General features: G+C 44.5%; 1 protein-coding gene across 2 annotated transcripts in view; it reads right to left on the reverse strand.

Annotated features, from left to right (window-relative positions):
- Positions 1–16,593, reverse strand: part of LOC308059009 (tRNA wybutosine-synthesizing protein 4-like) — a 34,253-nt gene extending 17,660 nt beyond the window's left edge. The window contains exons 1-10 of one of the 2 annotated variants that reach the window (XM_080375755.1): positions 16,459–16,593; positions 16,069–16,196; positions 13,657–13,738; positions 13,155–13,335; positions 10,402–10,558; positions 9,787–9,976; positions 9,263–9,370; positions 7,153–7,243; positions 4,721–4,978; positions 3,580–3,810 (exon numbers count right to left, since the gene is read on the reverse strand). In XM_080375755.1, the coding sequence (XP_080231881.1) occupies positions 3,580–3,810; positions 4,721–4,978; positions 7,153–7,243; positions 9,263–9,370; positions 9,787–9,976; positions 10,402–10,558; positions 13,155–13,335; positions 13,657–13,738; positions 16,069–16,196; positions 16,459–16,497 (1,465 nt within the window). In that variant the 5' untranslated portion in view covers positions 16,498–16,593. The remainder of the gene's footprint in view (positions 1–3,579; positions 3,811–4,720; positions 4,979–7,152; positions 7,244–9,262; positions 9,371–9,786; positions 9,977–10,401; positions 10,559–13,154; positions 13,336–13,656; positions 13,739–16,068; positions 16,197–16,458) is intronic. The other variant, XM_080375756.1, reaches the window with a different exon arrangement.
- Positions 16,594–16,871: the final 278 nt, after the last annotated feature.

Below are 16,871 nucleotides of genomic sequence, written 5' to 3' on the forward strand. Positions count from 1 at the left end.
ATTACTCTTCTATCTAGATCTTTTATAAGACACATGGAAGACTAAATATTTTTATTAACATTTTTCATGTTTGTGGTCATTAAGAAGACCCCCATCATCCACTTATATTACGTAGTTTCTGAATATGTAAAGTCTGAATGGAAATCATACACTATAGTCTCAAAACCAAAAGGAGAAAGCACGTTTTTTAATATACCTAATGGACATAGGGAATGAAAACTAGGCAATGGGAAGATTACACCTGTAGAACTAATAAAACTAGAAAACCCTAAATACATAAATCATAGCAACACAATGACATCTGTTTATCCCAAGAAAACAGATAAATCCTCATAAGGCAACAAGAATGTGTATTTGTTCCTGCAAAAGGGAGATAATGGTAACTTAAGTGTGTAGGAGTTAATCTGGAGAAGCCTCACAAAGGAAGTACAAAGGGTGCAAAAGTACTCTTGGTAGCTGTCAAGGATGTGTGTTAACTGCACTATGTACTGTCAGCTTACTTCTTCGTAATGGACTGGGCAAATAACACAATTGTTGGCCACTTCAGCTACAAAGCAAAATCAGGGCAAAAATAAAATGATGCAATACAGTCCGACAAAAACAAAACCCGATGTATCATTTATAAAATTGTATTTACCCATTGAGCAGTTGCTTCTTTGATATAAAATTTTGACTGGAAGGCTGAACTCTAGATTACATTACAGTGTTAATTAACACTGCTCCACAAATTCAAAGTATGCTCCAGACTAGACTAATGACTGCTTAACAATTCCCCTGGTGTTCCCCTTCAATAGCTCCCTGCCAGCTAGTGGAGAATGAAACAGTTGAAGAAAGGACAGCTTTCGCTCCCTGAATTCCACTAGGACCCACCACTGACTTGCTAATAAGTGCTGAAGTTTTTGCCCCGTACAGTCAATATATTTTACTAAACAAACCTTCAGCATGCCATTGCAGGGCTTGATTCTAGACCTGTTCAGAACTACTGAATATTTGACAATTGCTACTAGAAGAGTAACATTTCGTCTGAGGCACTTCTCCTGGATAAAGAGCTAGGGATCCTGCCTCATAATGCTCCAGAATTAAAATATTATCCTTCAGAGAGGAAGTTCTGAAACTTCTTTCTGGTGTGATCAAGCATGAATAACTTTAGCCATAAATGATCTCAAGACCCAGTCTTCCAGAACAGATTATGTCCCTAAGGTTTCAATGCTACTTACCACTGGGTAATGCAGCATACAAAAGAGGAAATTATCATATTTCAAGTGTCAAGAAGAAATCTCAAAGCCTCTTTTAATTTCTTTTCTACTGGCAGGCTTAAGAAGTAGGACAATATGGATCTCATGAAGCTTAACAGGGCCATGAGAAAGGTCCTGCACATGGCCCAGGGCAATTGCCAGTATCAATACAGGCTGCAGGATACATGGATTGAGAGCAGTCCTGCAAAGGAGGGCTTGGGGATACCGTTTGATTAAAAATTAAATATGAGCCAGCCGTGTGCACCTTTACCCCAGAAAGCCAATTGTACCATGGGCTGCAAAAAAAGAAAGTGCGGCCAGCAGGTCCAGGGAGGTAAGACCCCACCTGGAGCACTGCATTCAGTTCTGGGGTCTCCAGCACAAGACAGACATGGACATCTTAGAGTGGGTCCAGAGGAGGCCACAAAAATTTTTAGAGGGCTGGAGCATCTCTCCTGTGAAGAAAGGCTGAGAGTTGAGGTCGTTTAGCCTGAAGAAAAGAAGGCTTTCCAATGACACCTTATTGCAGCCTTTCAGTATTCAAAGGGGGCTTATAAGAAAGAGTGGGAGAGACTTTTACCACTGCCTGTAGTGACAGGACAAAGGGTAATGGTTTTAAACTAAAAGAGCGTAGATTTACATTGGACGTAAGTAAGGAATTCTTTACTATAAGGGTGGCGAGACACTGGGGCAGGTTGCCCCGAGAAGCTGTGGATGCTCCATCCCTGGCACTGTTCAAGGCCCGGCTGGATGGGGATTTGAGCAACCTGGTCTAGTGGAAGGTGTCCCTGGCCATGGCAGGGGGGTTGGAACTGGATGGTCTTTATGGTCCCTTTCCAACCCAAACCATTCTGCAATTCTATGATTTACATAACGGCAGAACAGTATTCTCCATTCTGGTTTTTGTTCCTTTACTAGCAATTCTTTTAACACTAAGAATTCTTAACATTTGCCTTGCTTTTCTTATAAGCATCTGTTTATACAAAGCCTCACTCACTTGCAGTGCTAGGTTACATGCTAAAAAGCTCACCTGCACAGTCAGAGGAGCACAGAGGCAAAACAAGGTGGCAGAACCCAAATAATATCCTGCCCCAGCTGCTTCCAGGAGAGCAATCAAGCCATAAAAGGCTCATTTTCTCACACACAAGAGGAGGCACAGAGAGGCAGTAGCAGGTGTGCAGGCAAGAGAACCCCAATCACATGCTTACAGAATCAGACGATATGTCCCAGCTCCTCCCAGAGCTGTCCAAAGGGAACTGTCAGCCCCATTACCAGCTGTGAAACTCATCACAATGAGCAAACAGGAGCAACTCTCTGGAGGTGGGTACTGCCTACAGGGGTATGGGACATGTTATATGATGCAGGGAAAGAGCTTTTGGGGTTTGCATAAGACTTACCGGGTACTCAAGAGAGAAATCAGAGGCAGGAAAAAGGATGGATATCGGTGATTTGTGGAGGTACGAACACAAGAAAACAGAGGGATAAAAGGATAAAAAGGGCTAGTGACATGTAAGCAGGTTGCTGGTCAGTAGGCCTGTCTGGTCACATCCTGCACCTTAAACAGGAACAGCTGGAAATGAGTCTTTTCATTTGTGGTAGGTGTGTTTGTGAGAGCAGAGCCAATCAAACTGCAGTTGCAAGTGTGTATCGTAGCACTTAAAAAAAATGCATTAATGAACTTTTTTTCAGCACTATACAGTCATTTCTATTTTTTGATTCCTGCCTTGCATCTGGAAAACTAACAAGATTGCAGCTCATCTATAATAAATGTCATTACCACAAGGTATCTGTCATACAGGTTCTGTAATGAATTGACCATGTATTAATGGCATAGATAATGGAAATCCTGCCAAATCATTGGATCAAGCAGTTCAGTTGCTCGGTTCACGAAACTCAGCTGAGACTACTCAGTCTGTCCCTTTTGTCAGATTTAGCAAAGCCTCTCACATATACTTCTGGGCTTGACAAACAAAAAGGCACAACAAGAACTGGGTGGATATGATAAGAATACTTTCACATGAAGTTTAAGCCTTGACTCTTTTAAGCCCAGGGGAAAAAAATCACCACTGGAACAAAACCTTTACAAAATGTAACTGGATTCTCTAAAGTGGTGATGAATCTATCAAGATCATATGCTTTCGGAAATGTTCAGCAAAAAGCTATTGTTTCAAACGAATACAATGCACCAACATTAACTGCATAGCCTGTACTACATAAGAAGTAAGGTTGTATCATGACAATTTGCCTTTTAGACCTCACTCTCTGGCCAGGACTACCCCATGTATTTGGAATTTCTATACCTCTGCATACCTACAGCCATTTCCACTCTTTCCAGGCTTTTTACCTTTGAACATTACTTCAGTTGTGCTGTGTCTCCAACGCAAAGCAGCTGGTTCAGCAGCAGGCTGCACACTTAAAAGGTCCACTGTAATATCACCTAGGTCAGAGGCATCACAGGTTTCAGGGAAATTTAGCCACAACATTCCCAAGCCTGCACTCGCTGGGGATGTTCGTCCTCCTACCACCAGGGCCAGGCTGTTCGAGAGACACGACACAGTATGGTACAACCGCTCATCTGTGGAGATACAGAACATCACAGGTCACACTGGTCTTTCTCCCATGAAATGTATAGGGTCATTGATTCATTTAGGTTGGAAATGACCGTTAATATCAAGTCCAACTGCATCGCTAAACCATATCCCTAAGCACCATGTCTACATGCTTTTTAAATACCTCCAGGGATGGTGACTCAGCCACTTCCCTGGGCAGCCTGTTCCAGTGCTTGACAACTCTTTCAGGGAATGTTTCCTAACATCCAGCCTAAACCTCCCCTGGTGCAACCTGAGGCCCTTTCCTTTCATTCTACCACTTGTTACCTGGGAAAAGAGACCGACCCCCACCTGCCTACAGCCCCTGTCAGGTAGTCGTAGGGAGTGACAAGGCCTCTCCTCAGCCTCTTCCTCTCCGGGCTAAACAGCCCCAGTTCCTTCAGCCAGTCCTTACAAGCCGTGTACTCTAGACCCTTCCCCAGCCCCTGCCCGGCTCTGGACACGCTCCAGCCCCTCCGGGTCTGTCTGGGGGTGAGGGGCCCAACGCTGAGCCCAGGGCTCGAGGGGCGGCCGCACCAGGGCCCAGCACAGGGGGACGGGCACTGCCTGGCCCTGCTGGCCACGCTGCTGCTGACACCGGCCAGGGCGCTGCTGGCCGCCGTGGCCACCTGGGCACACGGGGGGCTCATGCCCAGCCGGCTGCCGACCAGCACTCCTCCTGTGCTGGGCAGCTTCCCACCCACTCTTCCGCAAGCCTGTGGTGTTGCACAGAGTTGTTACGACCCAAGTGCAGGACCTGGCACTTAGCATTCAGAACCTTCAGATCTCTTTGACTGCCAGCATAACCATGCTGTGACATCACTTTTCCACTAGACATTATTTCATTGTTAGCACAAAAACGACTTCCATATACTTGCCATCAGTATGGGAACTCACCCCATTTTTTATCAGGATTTTTCTTTTTCACACAGCCAGCTTTCCAGTAGCCTGCATGCTTAATTAGCACATGAAAATTTCTCATACGGCAGTGCTGTCCATCCTCCTCCCCAAAGCCTCCAGTGGTGAGAACCACATTGGGTTTTATAAGAACAGAGTGGTGACCGTAACGTCTCAGGCCAGAAACTTCAGAGTGCATTGCACACACTGCTGCAGCGATACTCCCAGCCATCCTGACAGGACCCTCATGATGAGGAACTGCAAGCCAAAGAGAATCAAAGAACTTATGCACAAACAAGAATCAGGGACTACGTTTTAAATGAGAGATTGAGCAAGTCTGTACAGCTTTTCAAGAAAAAAAAAATTGTGAAGCAATTTGACAGAGGACACAGACAACCTGACATGACCTAGAAATAAAGCCGTAATGGTCTGAACTACCACTGTGCCAGCTTTACTTCTGTTTACTGCTCCCTCAACTCCTGACACAGTTCTGAGATTGCTTTAATGGGGTGGAAGTAAGATTAAGAGACTGCAGTACCCTAAACTGCTGTAGCAAGAGAGGAATCACTGCAATACCTTCAAAGGGAGTACCTTTCTGATGAAGACAATATTTGGCTAGTCAAATAGCAAAGGACAAAGACCTGGAAGCTGGATTTCAAAGTTTCTTGATAGATTTGGATCCTACCTTCAGAAAAGCACTGAAATACAATTCTAAAGCATGAGGAATAATCTTTGTTAATTCCAACAGCCCTACTATAAGAGAATATTTTCAGTTATCTAGATGCCTTCTCTCTAAATACTACATCCCTTAGTGTGAAACAAGCTTTAAACACAGGACTCTAGCTCACTTATGCATTGTACAAATTGTTTTAATGACTTTCAAATTTGTGTCTTCTTTGTTTTAAGCAAGTGCCTTACTCTTGTGTTGTAAGAGATGATGAGGTGCGGGAAAAGCAGCTCTCAGTCTATTTTTTTGTATGCCATACCCAGAAAAATTGTGCCTACTGAATGCTGCTTAGTACAAGACTTTCTATTGTTTGATGAAATAAAAAATTTCATCTTCTTGGACTTACATGTCTTTCTACAGATTATTTTTTTTAAGACTGATGGGGGTTTTCGTTTCAGAAAATATACTTACTGTGCTCTGTTTAGAAGGCTTAGTTAGTACTTGCAACTCTCTTGAAGAGGGACCCAAATCTATTTGATAGGATAGTTGGGGGCACATACTGGTATTTGAGACATACCTTTTGCCATTCCCAGTAAAAAAATATCTAAGAATGGATACTTTACCAGACTTTCAACCCCCCTGCTATCAGTTTTGAATACAAAAGTCAACAGCAGAAAGACCCTATTCCTGTCTCTCATGAATCAAGTGTCTTCACTGTACTCATATCAGTTAAGCAAATGCCAGATTCTTTTTAACTTAAGGATAGAGCCTGCACGTTTAGGAGCTTTTAAGGTTTTAACATAAGGACTAGTGACAATCACACAATATATTTAACCACACCCACATCCATTTAGCTTCAATTTCACTACACATTTTCAGATCGAATCAAGACACAACACAATGGCCTTGTTAGGTTAACGAACGTCATCCTGCCTTATCCTTTTCCAGCTGCTTTTCCTGCTCTCTAGAACATGGATTTTGACTTTCAGTTACAGACAGATCTACTTGTGGTGCCATACTGTGAACAAGACTAGTGATGTGAAACAGCTTAAAAATAACCTTCTGCTTTCCACCCTCAAAAAGGAAACAAACAGCCAAAAGCAGGTATTTCTTAGATTGCTACTGCTGCCAAGTCCTTTTAATCACAGAAACACAGTCTTGGTCTTGGCTTTTCCCTAACTGTACCACTTTTCTCCCACCTAAAAAAAAGCAACGTACAGATTTAAAAACATTTTAAAAACAGAAATACTACATGTGCAATTCCACCCACAGGGGATAACAAAACAAAGCACAAACTTCATGACATGCTCCTAAATGCTCTGCTGGACGATACTTTGATAGCGCAGTAAGTAAACATAACAACCTTTTGGAAGCTGGAAGGATAGAATGGCTCAGAGGACCATGTATAGAGGCAAGCAGGAATAAACTGAAAAGGGAGAGTCTGTGGGATACCAAAAATAGGAGGAGGATCGTGGTAGACTGGCATTGCAGCCATGCACTGGAAGGCCCCACATGTAAACAGAAAGAAGAGCTGTTCAGACTGGAAGGTTCAATGAACTACAAGAATGAAATTGATCAGAACCACTAGAGTCAGGAGGTGGCCCTGGCCTCACTATGGACAGCACAACCATTGTTAGAAGGATGGAGAAAGCTACTCAGATGGCAGCATCCCACCTGTTCCTTCCAGGGTTTTACTGTCTCCTAAAATCTCTCAGTGAAGCCTGCAGGAGATAAAAGAATACTATGAAAACCAGTCAGTATGTACCTGTCATATTGGATAACAACGGTGTCCAGGAAGGTTCCACCCCCTTTGACGCAGTCAAGACAAAGTAATGGGAACATTTGAGATGCCATTCCTGTAGCAAGCCCAAAGAAAAAAAACAAAAACAAACAATCCCCCTCAAAATCTTAAAGCAATAGTAAGGACCTCAGAATGGTCAGGGTGATCAAAACCTAGCCTAGGTTTCCAATGGTGGCCAAAATCAGGAGACTAAAGCTGAATCTGAGAAAGAGCAAGTGTGTAAATACCTTCCTCACCTCAATCTTCAAAAATGTACAGCTCAGGGATTTTCTAAGCAAGAAGCTGAGTCTTTGTACTGAACAATCCTCGATGGATTTCCCATCCATGAATCTATTCAGTTGCTCTTTGAACTCTAACATAAACTTCTATCATCTGTAAGCTGCTGCAGCAAGGAGTTCCATAGAATAATTACATGTTGCATGAGGAACTTTTTTCTTTTTTTGGAATCAGCTTCCCTTTATGCTTCCCAGTTCAGATCACAGAAAAGAGTGAGGGCTGTATACCAGAGGGATTAAGGTTTCCTAAAGGTCACGGAACAGAATGATCCCAAAGAAATTGCAAATGTTCAAAGGTGCAATATGGTCTCAGCTGGCCAATGATACATAAATACGATTTCCAGTCTGGCCTTGGAATCATTCAGAGGCAGAAGCACAAGCAAGAGGATTGCACAGGTAGTCAGGAGCAACACTAGGGTCCACCCCGGCTTTTACGGACATCAGGGAATTTACTGTGTTCATTCCCATGGGGTGGGATATATTCAGCCAACTATGTGACTAAAAGGCATAAATATGAATTTAAAAGGCACAAGAAACCACAATATTAGCATCACTGCCCAAACATCTACCAAAGTAAAAAGCATCTTTTGAAAAGTGATATCCAAAAATTAATGTAAAAACTGAAGAATTGAAGAATCCACTATTAACCCCTAGGCAAATTATTCTAAAAATTAATTGTCCTCAGCACTAAGTGTATATTTTACATTTCTTACCTAATTTGATCAAGCTTGTTTATAGTAAGACCTGGACCTTACTTTACCTCAAAGGCTAATTGTAGAGCTCTCTGTTACCACGTATCTTACTCCTGTGCACATTTTTCAGCTCGGACTTGTGTATGTGTTAACCTCCTCTATAAAAAAATGATAAAATGTCTTTTCTTTCTCACTGTATGAGCAATTGTCTTGATCTACAGTAATTCTTGCAGGCATTTCTACACCACTTTGCAAATCTGCCAGCATCTTTCAGTGATCAATTTTGCATTCATGTAGCAGAGCAGATCCTCCATGTTGGAAAAATAAATGCAAGCACACTAACTTGGTTTTCATACTACATGCTGTTCGATTTCTAGAGAGAATTATAAACAGAGAATCACAAAATTGAAAGGGAAACTTCTAGTAAGTGCCCTACAGGATCTTTATCTTGAAGTTACTCAGTATCTTTGACTTCTCTTCTACACTTGAAATAGTTGCAGACTTCGCTAGCAGTTAACACAAAAACGGCAAAGAACAGAGTCATAGTTAAATTTCAGTCATTAATATAGAAAATGGCTGCACAACATTAGACCAAAAAACATCTGAAACTAGTAACCTGAGTCCAACAATGACAAACAGTAATAGCCTACAGAAACACAGGAGAGCAGGACGAGTACAACTACTTCTCCCAGGACGGCTCCCAACCATTTGCAGTCAGGAAACTCACAACAGGTTTATTTTTATATTATTCAGTAATCCTCAATAGACTTCTCTTTCATTAAAATAATTGCCCCTTGAACCCATGCAAACTTTTAGCATCAACAGCACCTTTTATACCACCAGCTAGTTTGCTATGCTAAGGCTGTCTCCCTAAGAGACCGCTCGCTGGGGAAGGAACAAGCAAGAGTCTGCTTCCAGTGCTACCTGCCCCAGCGTCAAGTGGAGCTTCCTGTGGGCTCTGCATGAACCGCCTGATTCAACATCCTTTCTGCCTCCATGAACACCTATGCTTCAGCAACTCTTGTACAGAACTATGACCGTAAGAAGTTGCAGACACCTTATCATATCAACACCAGGTCATTGGTGTTCAGAATAAAGAAGGGTTACCTCATATTCATCAAAAGGCTCCAGAGCCTGCAATCTTTGCTGCTCATCTTCTGGAGTACAACAGGTGAAAAACGTATTCATATCCATGACACTGCACTCAGTCCAACCCTAAAAGAGAAACCCCTCAAAATTATTAGCTCTGGAAGGATAAACTCACTTCTCACAAGAAAACGAAGACCCTAAATTAAACATCTGCATGGGCCTTTAAGACTCTCTAGCTGGAACAACAGCAGCCTAGAGTCTAGTGAGAATAGATCTCTTACCTGTAAAGCTCCTAAGAACTTAAATTTTTTTGTATCAAAAGCCTCAGAAGAATCCATCTTGCCTTAATGCCATACCAGAAAGTAGACTGCAAGTTGGTTGGAAAGACCTTCAAATGACTAGTCATGCTACTACAGAAGGCAGTGTCCCTGTCTTCTTCAACCCATAACTGACACATCTGATGACTTCCAAAATTATTTAATGCTACAATCTTTCCCAGATAAGACACGCTTCATGCGTTCCTTAGAGCTGCAGGTACTTACCTTTTCCAAAAAGCGCCTCCGCTGTGCCTCACAATCAGGGTACTTTGACAAAGAATGAAGTGTAGAGTTCAGCTGGCTAAAATGCTGCTGCATGACACGTCCAAAAGGGTCCTCTGGGTGCATCTGCTCATACAGCAGAAAGCATGCCTGAGAGAAATGCTCTGCTGCCCACTGAATCAAGGCATCTGACCTGTCAGGCAGATTGTGTACAAGGAATTAACTCACTGAGGGGCAGACAAAATCTATCTTCCTGCAACACTATAAAGCATGCTATTAAGGCATCCTGACACAGGTAATATACCAAAGAGAATCCTGTGCTGGGAACTTATGAACCTCTCCTCTCCCATCTGTGCAGAGAATTCAGGGGATGAGCAGAACAAAAACCTCAAAATCACTTGTTCAAGGTTTTTCTTCTTATTTTTCCTCCCTTTTAGGATGTCATGGACACAAATTATCCCATCACAATTATGATGTAAGGAGCTGTTTAGGTCTTCCACAGAAGTGCTGAAGCTTTAGTTACAAGACAGCAGGTCTCCCAGCCGTGAGTGGCGTACAAAAAAAGAGGCTTGTTCTTTTCATTTTACCACCTAGTTAACAGAGGATAACTCAACTGACCTGCTGTTTTCCATGTAGGTGAGCACCACCTCTGCTATGAAGAGGGTGGGAATTTCCTTGTCCAGTCCTGCTTCCTCCAGGGCTCTCTCCAGCTCAGACAGCTCTGATAAATCCACTCCCAGTAATTTATAATCCTCTCCAGAAAAGGTAATGACTCCTGGGAGACAAAAAATATCCAGCCTCACTACAGTGCTGATACAATACTGAGACCAAAAGGGACAAACAGGAATATCAGCCCCACAGCCCCACAGCCAATCGCTCACAAGCCTGTGCCCATCAACTCAATTTCTCTGGGACATGTACAAGAAAATCCCCATTGCTAAATGAACCATAAAGGGATAGTGTCAAGAAGCAATCCATTAAATGCAGATCGAAAACTCCATTATTCTTAATGCAAATTTCACCTATAGATGTCTCACAGAATTATCACATTTAGTATAACAACAAAACTTTATCATATTTACTTTAAGAACATTTTTATAGAGCCACTATAATTCAGAATCAAATCTGAAGGGCTCTCATTTACAGACCTTTCAGTTTAAGCTAAGTACCATTGCTTTGACAGAATTTGAATGGTTTGCCTAACAACCATAAAACCATTCTCAAGGGTTTTTTGAGGTTTGTTTTTTAAAGATTTCATTTCTGTAAAATTGCATTGAATCCTGAACCAGCACATGCTAGCTCCCTGCAAATACTAGTCTTCCAGATCACCGCTCTCAGAAATAAGTTCCAATTTATGATTTGTAAGCATTAGATTTAGATTAGATATAAGGAAGAAACCCTTCCCCGTGAGGGCGGCGAGGCGCTGGCCCAGGCTGCCCAGAGCAGCTGTGGGTGCCCCATCCCTGGCAGGGCTCAAGGCCAGGCTGGACGGGGCTGGGAGCAGCCTGGGCTGGTGGGGGATGTCCCTGACCGTGGCAGGGGGTCTTTCAGGACCCTTGCAACCCAAGCCATTCTGCGATTCTATGATTATAATACCATACCTCTGTACTCCATAAGCTATAGCTTGTTAAGCTGTTTCAACCAAAACCAAATCAGAAACAAACTGTAAAGTACCTTTAGAAATTACCTACTCTATGTCTCTGTACCAGTGCAATCCAACAACTACACCCGCCCTGAGAACTGTTAATTACTCTTCTCAAAGGCATTCATTACTGGAGGCAAAACAGCCTTTTCTAGAAGCCCATCTCCATGTTCCCTATTAACTTCTTCTGACAACTAACTGATCTACACATCGCTTCCTGCCCTCTGGGCACAGAAAATAGGATATTCCCAACTCTTCTGACACCTGCCTTTCAGCTGAAGTAGTTGAAGATTATTGGTATGGACACAATTCTTTGCTACAGGATGCTGCCAGTGAATGGATTCAAAACCAACCACAAAAACAAGAATGGATTCAGGAGGAAACTGAGCAAGCTCATGGAAGAGCTACTCACAAAGACTTACTCAACTGTTCATGGCAGCCAGGGACTTGTGCTCTGCACCTGTCTCTGTAGCTGTCTTCCATCTGTATTTAAACTAATTATTACAGTCTAAGCATAGCAGCCTACTGTATTTCATTACTGTCCCTACTGTATCTCATTCCAGATTTTCCGGACCATTCATGTACTTTGTCAAAATCCTACTCTCATCCACCATATTCAGCTCTCCCTGTTTCTTGCTGGTTTATTACATTTTCACTTTCTACAGCATATCATCTAGAACATTAACGGAAACCTTGAAGGAAATCAGATGCAAGAGAAATCTCTGGTGAACCCCATACTTTACATTCCTCCATTCTTCCACTGAATTGCCCCTTAGTATTTAGCTGGCATAATAATCCTTTCAGCTTTACTTACATTCTATGGTAGTTTCATAAGGCTTATTTTTGTCCTGCCTTGCAGAGTGAAAAAAAAAAAAAAAAAAAAGGCAGGTAACATAACAACTGATGTTTTATTACATTCCATACACCCAAGAGTCGTACCTTTTCTCCTACCCATAAAGGCCATAAATCACAGTATAATTTAGGTTGAAAGGGGCCTTTGAAGGTCATCTAGTCCAACTCCCTGCTCACAGCAGTTACCTGTATCAGGCTGCTGGAGGCTTTGTCCAGTCAAGCTCTAACTATGTCCAAAGCTGGAGTTTCTACCGCCTTTCTGGGCAATCTGTTCCCATTTTTTACTACTCATGTGGCAGAAAAAAACCCAAGAAACAAACATTTTCATTACACATTACTGAAGTTTCCTTTGCTACAACTTGCAACAATTGCCCCTTGACTGTTTGCTTTGTGCCTCCAAGAAAAGTCTGGCTCCACCTTTTTCATCCTCTCCTGTCAGACAGTTGAAGACTGCAGTAAGCCTCACCTCAGTTCCTAAGGCTGAACAAACCCAGTTCTCTCAGCCTGCCCTCCTATGTCATGTGCTCCACCACTTTATCGTTCTTGTGACCTCTCACTGGACATGCTGCAGTTTGCCACTGCCTTTGTATTAAAGATCCCAAAGCCAGATGCAGTACTTGAGAAACTGTAACTGAAAGAAACTGAACCTGGTTTGATATAATCCATTCCTGACAAATCCATTCCAGTACCTACATGTCTTCTTTTCACCTCCCAATGCTTACAAATTATGTTTGTGCCAAAAATTTTCAGCAAAACCATGCTTTTTGTCTACAACTTTGTAGTTCCTCTACCATCATACCTCACTTTCTAAAGGCTGAAGTTATGTTTGCTTCTTCTAAACATTTAGTATCCAGAACACCTTCCATAAATACCATACCTAATCCTTCCCCTCCGGTATCTCCCACCAGTGCTGACAACTCTTTCATTCTTTTGATCAGAGCAGCTTTTTGGCATGCCACATTTAGGAAATCCACCTCGTATACCACAGTGTGATGCAGAAGACCTATGTCCTTCAAACGGAAGTATAAGGAGTCAAAGCCAGCACCTAAAGACAGGATCTGCAGAGGAAGTATCAGAAAAAGTTATACTCATGTCTAGCAGCATCCTGAGCATCTAGGTGTGAAAAATATTCAATAACATCATCTATAGCGACAAAATCAGGCAATCCCCTGCACGAGGTAGAAGAATTTTGTGTAGGTATTGCCCCCTCCCAGATATTTCTGTCAAAGTGACAAATGGACAGTCACAGTAGTGCCGGTCAAATCTCTGAGTTCATTCTGTTCAGATGCACTAGTACGCTACTGCTGTGCCAAGATCCCAAAAGGTCTTTTCACACATGTAGTGGAAACTGCCAGTACACCCAGAGAGAGAAAATGTACCTGTGTCCTAGGGTAGCTCTGGGTCTTCAGCAGAAAGTCTTGAACACAGTGATCTACAGCACGGGCACGGATGTAGTAACCCCTGTGGAAAGAAATTCAGTTGTAATCACTGTCCAGGAATCCTATTTCTCCACCACTGGCGTCCTGCATTTCAAAAAACTTTTTTTCTCTACCCAGTAACCCCACATTGATAGAACTGCACCGCAAGATGTCTGATGACATGTCATATCTAGAGCTTGTTAATAAATACAGATCTCCTGTATTCAGTGAGTGTACTAACCAACAAGACTACGGATAACCCAGAGAAAACATGCAGTCATCCTAGTTGGACCTGTTCCGTTTTGCATAAATCAGTCATCACTGGGTGAAAAAGTATGAATCCATATAGTCAGGATGCTCCTCTGCAATGTGGGAGGCCAGTGCCAGTTCCTGCCCCAAATCATATGCCATAACAATATGAAATTAACTCCTTTACTTAGAAGGGGCTATTGGGTATATCAAAATGAATGACAGTGTGTGCAAATGCAGTGAGTGAGTGGGGAACAAAAAAGGAAGAGAAGCAAAGTCAGGGAAGGATTTTCAAAGCATGTGATCAGTAGACTCAGTGCAAAGGGGAAAAAAAATCTATAACTGAAGCATGATAATGTCTGCTCAATGTTATACTCAATTAAGAGTAACGTTAAACCACATTTTAAATTTTAAACTATCGAAACATTATAATGAAATTCTGTATTGATTATGCCTAGTCATACACCTTGCAGAGATTACTTTGAATTCTCTGGTTTTTGAATGAATGGAACTAAGTAAGTCTAACTCCTGGAAAGCATTTACCATTTGCCTAGTCCAGCACAGACTAGCACCTCTTTTTCCTTGGCACTGTCTTTTAGTTAGTTTCACCACATCCCCACCAGGCTTACCAGTTCCTATCACCCCCTTTAACAAGCAAGTTACCCCACACCTCAAAAGGGCTAAAGATTTCACTAGCTATTCTAAGATGTCCCAGAACTCGTTATGACAGTGTTGACAACTGCAATACTTAACTCTTTCTATGAATTTAGTATTTAGTTTGGCTTGCCAATGTCATGCAACAAGTCACACAGGCTCAGCTTCCTGGTGAGCAACACTCATTCCATAGGCCTGCAAGCTTCCACACGAATACTGCTTTTTTTTTCGCCCCCCTAATGAAACTCCTTTGGCCATGGGCAGCCATTTGATTGCATTAAACTGTTAGTCTTGTATTAAGTAAACTCCACTACCATAGCAGCATAGAACCTTCCACACATACACATTAAAACATTCATGCCTGTGTCCTGCAAAGCTCCAGAGAAGATCTACTGGTAAGATACCACTGATTCGAAAGATAATATTGTTACCCTGAGCCACCAAATACCTTACCAAAATTACAATGTTCTTGAGAATTGTGAAATGTGTTCAATTGATTCGTGTCGATATGGAACAATGCTAGGACCGCAGGATGAAATGTAACCTTCTGTCTTACATACCCTCGTATAACCACACGCTTAAGAAAAACAGAGCGATCAATGGATATAGTTCCTGTATCTTGCAAAGAACACCAGGCTACATACCTAGTTCCTGTACCTTACAAAGGACATCTGGTTACACACCCTGATACGCAGGCTGAGCTGCTAACAGCACAGTGTTAAGTAAGAGAAGTTTACAGGGCGCGTGCGTAAAATCTGGGGTCATCCTAAGGGTGAGCCGAGGAAGACTGCTGACTTCATCCACCAACCGCCAGACAGGGCTTAAGAAGACCCTCAGAGATAGAAAGAGCATGCGCCACGAAGTACATGCCTGTTCCAAGGACCCATTTACATAAACCGACCCTTTCTTAGAAATAGCTAGGAATATGTATTAGTTTAGGAAATATAAACCAAAAATATATTTTGTATGGAGTGCATCTTGGTGAAGCAGAGACTCCTGGCGCACCCAGCGCTGTTTGCTTGCCTGTTTGCTTAATAAATTGCAAACTTTGATTGTAATCCTATTTTGGGACTAAGTTATTTATCACAAAAATTAATGAGAAAACTACTGACGTGCTAAGATTTTTGGTAAGTTAGTTTTCAGACCTCAAGCAGTTTTCAGCAGCATTGAATACGGGAATTAGGGACACATTTCACTCAGGACAAAGCTTTCAATTTTTGCCCGTAAGCCATGTAAAATTATACTAAGTGTCTAAAAAGGTGACATCACTGAGAGTCAGTGCTCGGCAAGTTGCCACTCTGTCACCGTGTCCTAAAAACGCATTTCATGGAGTTGTGCCTCCAAACCGAAGCGCCAGGAGCCTGGGGAGCCGCTGGAGCCCCTCCGCAGCGGGCAGGGGAGGCTGCGGCCCGCCCGCACCGGGGCCCGGCAGCCGCCAGCCGGGCACCCCGCGCCGCGCCCGCTCCTCACCGGTGGACAAGCGGGGCCCGCCGCCGCCGCCGCCGCCCCACCAGGAGGGGCAGGAACCGGTCCTGGATGTAGCCCCGCGCCGCCGCCGAGCACTTGCTGCGGGCGCTGCTGCCGCTGGTGCCCTGCACCTGCCGGGGGACAAGGAGGACACGGCGCTGGCGCAAGGCCGTGGCGACACCGCGGGCCGAGAAGCGCCCGGGCCCGCCGGGGCGGGACGGTGGGGCCAGGCGGCGCCAGGGGGGCTCCGAGCGCAGGGAAGGGCAGTTCCCGCCGGCGCCGCCGAGCCCCGTTCACGCCCCAACCTCCCCCCGCGCCCCCCGCAGCCGGGCCAGGCCCCGCCACCCGGGCCGGGACCCCGCCTACGGAGGGGCCCGCCCGGGGATCACTCACGGCAGCGGGACACGGGCCGCCCGGCCGCCCGCGGCCCATCGTACGCGCGGCGCCGGGCTCTGACGCTCGGGCGCAGCCGGTGACGCGGCGCTCGCCCGCGGGGCGTCGGGGGCGGGGAGCTGCCGGTGGCGCGCGCCCCCTGGCGGGCCCGCCGCGCCCCGCCCGCCGCCCATCCCCGCCCCGCCTCCGAATGCCGGTTCCGCTCCGCGGGGCGACTGGCCTGGACTGGCCGCCCCCGCGTGGGATCCCGGGCCCCGGCGGCCCGGCCCGGCCTGGCCGTCCCCCTCCCGGCGGACACGCGAGCGCGAGGGGTCCCAGGGCACGTCGCCACGGCGACGGGCAGCCTCTGCGCGGTAAGCGGAGGGGCGGGGGGAGAAGGGCGGAGCTCCCCGGGACAGGGTGCGGGGCGCCAG

Source organism: Falco punctatus (genome assembly GCF_963210335.1).
Source record: "Falco punctatus genome assembly, chromosome: 2".
NCBI lineage: Eukaryota > Metazoa > Chordata > Aves > Falconiformes > Falconidae > Falco > Falco punctatus.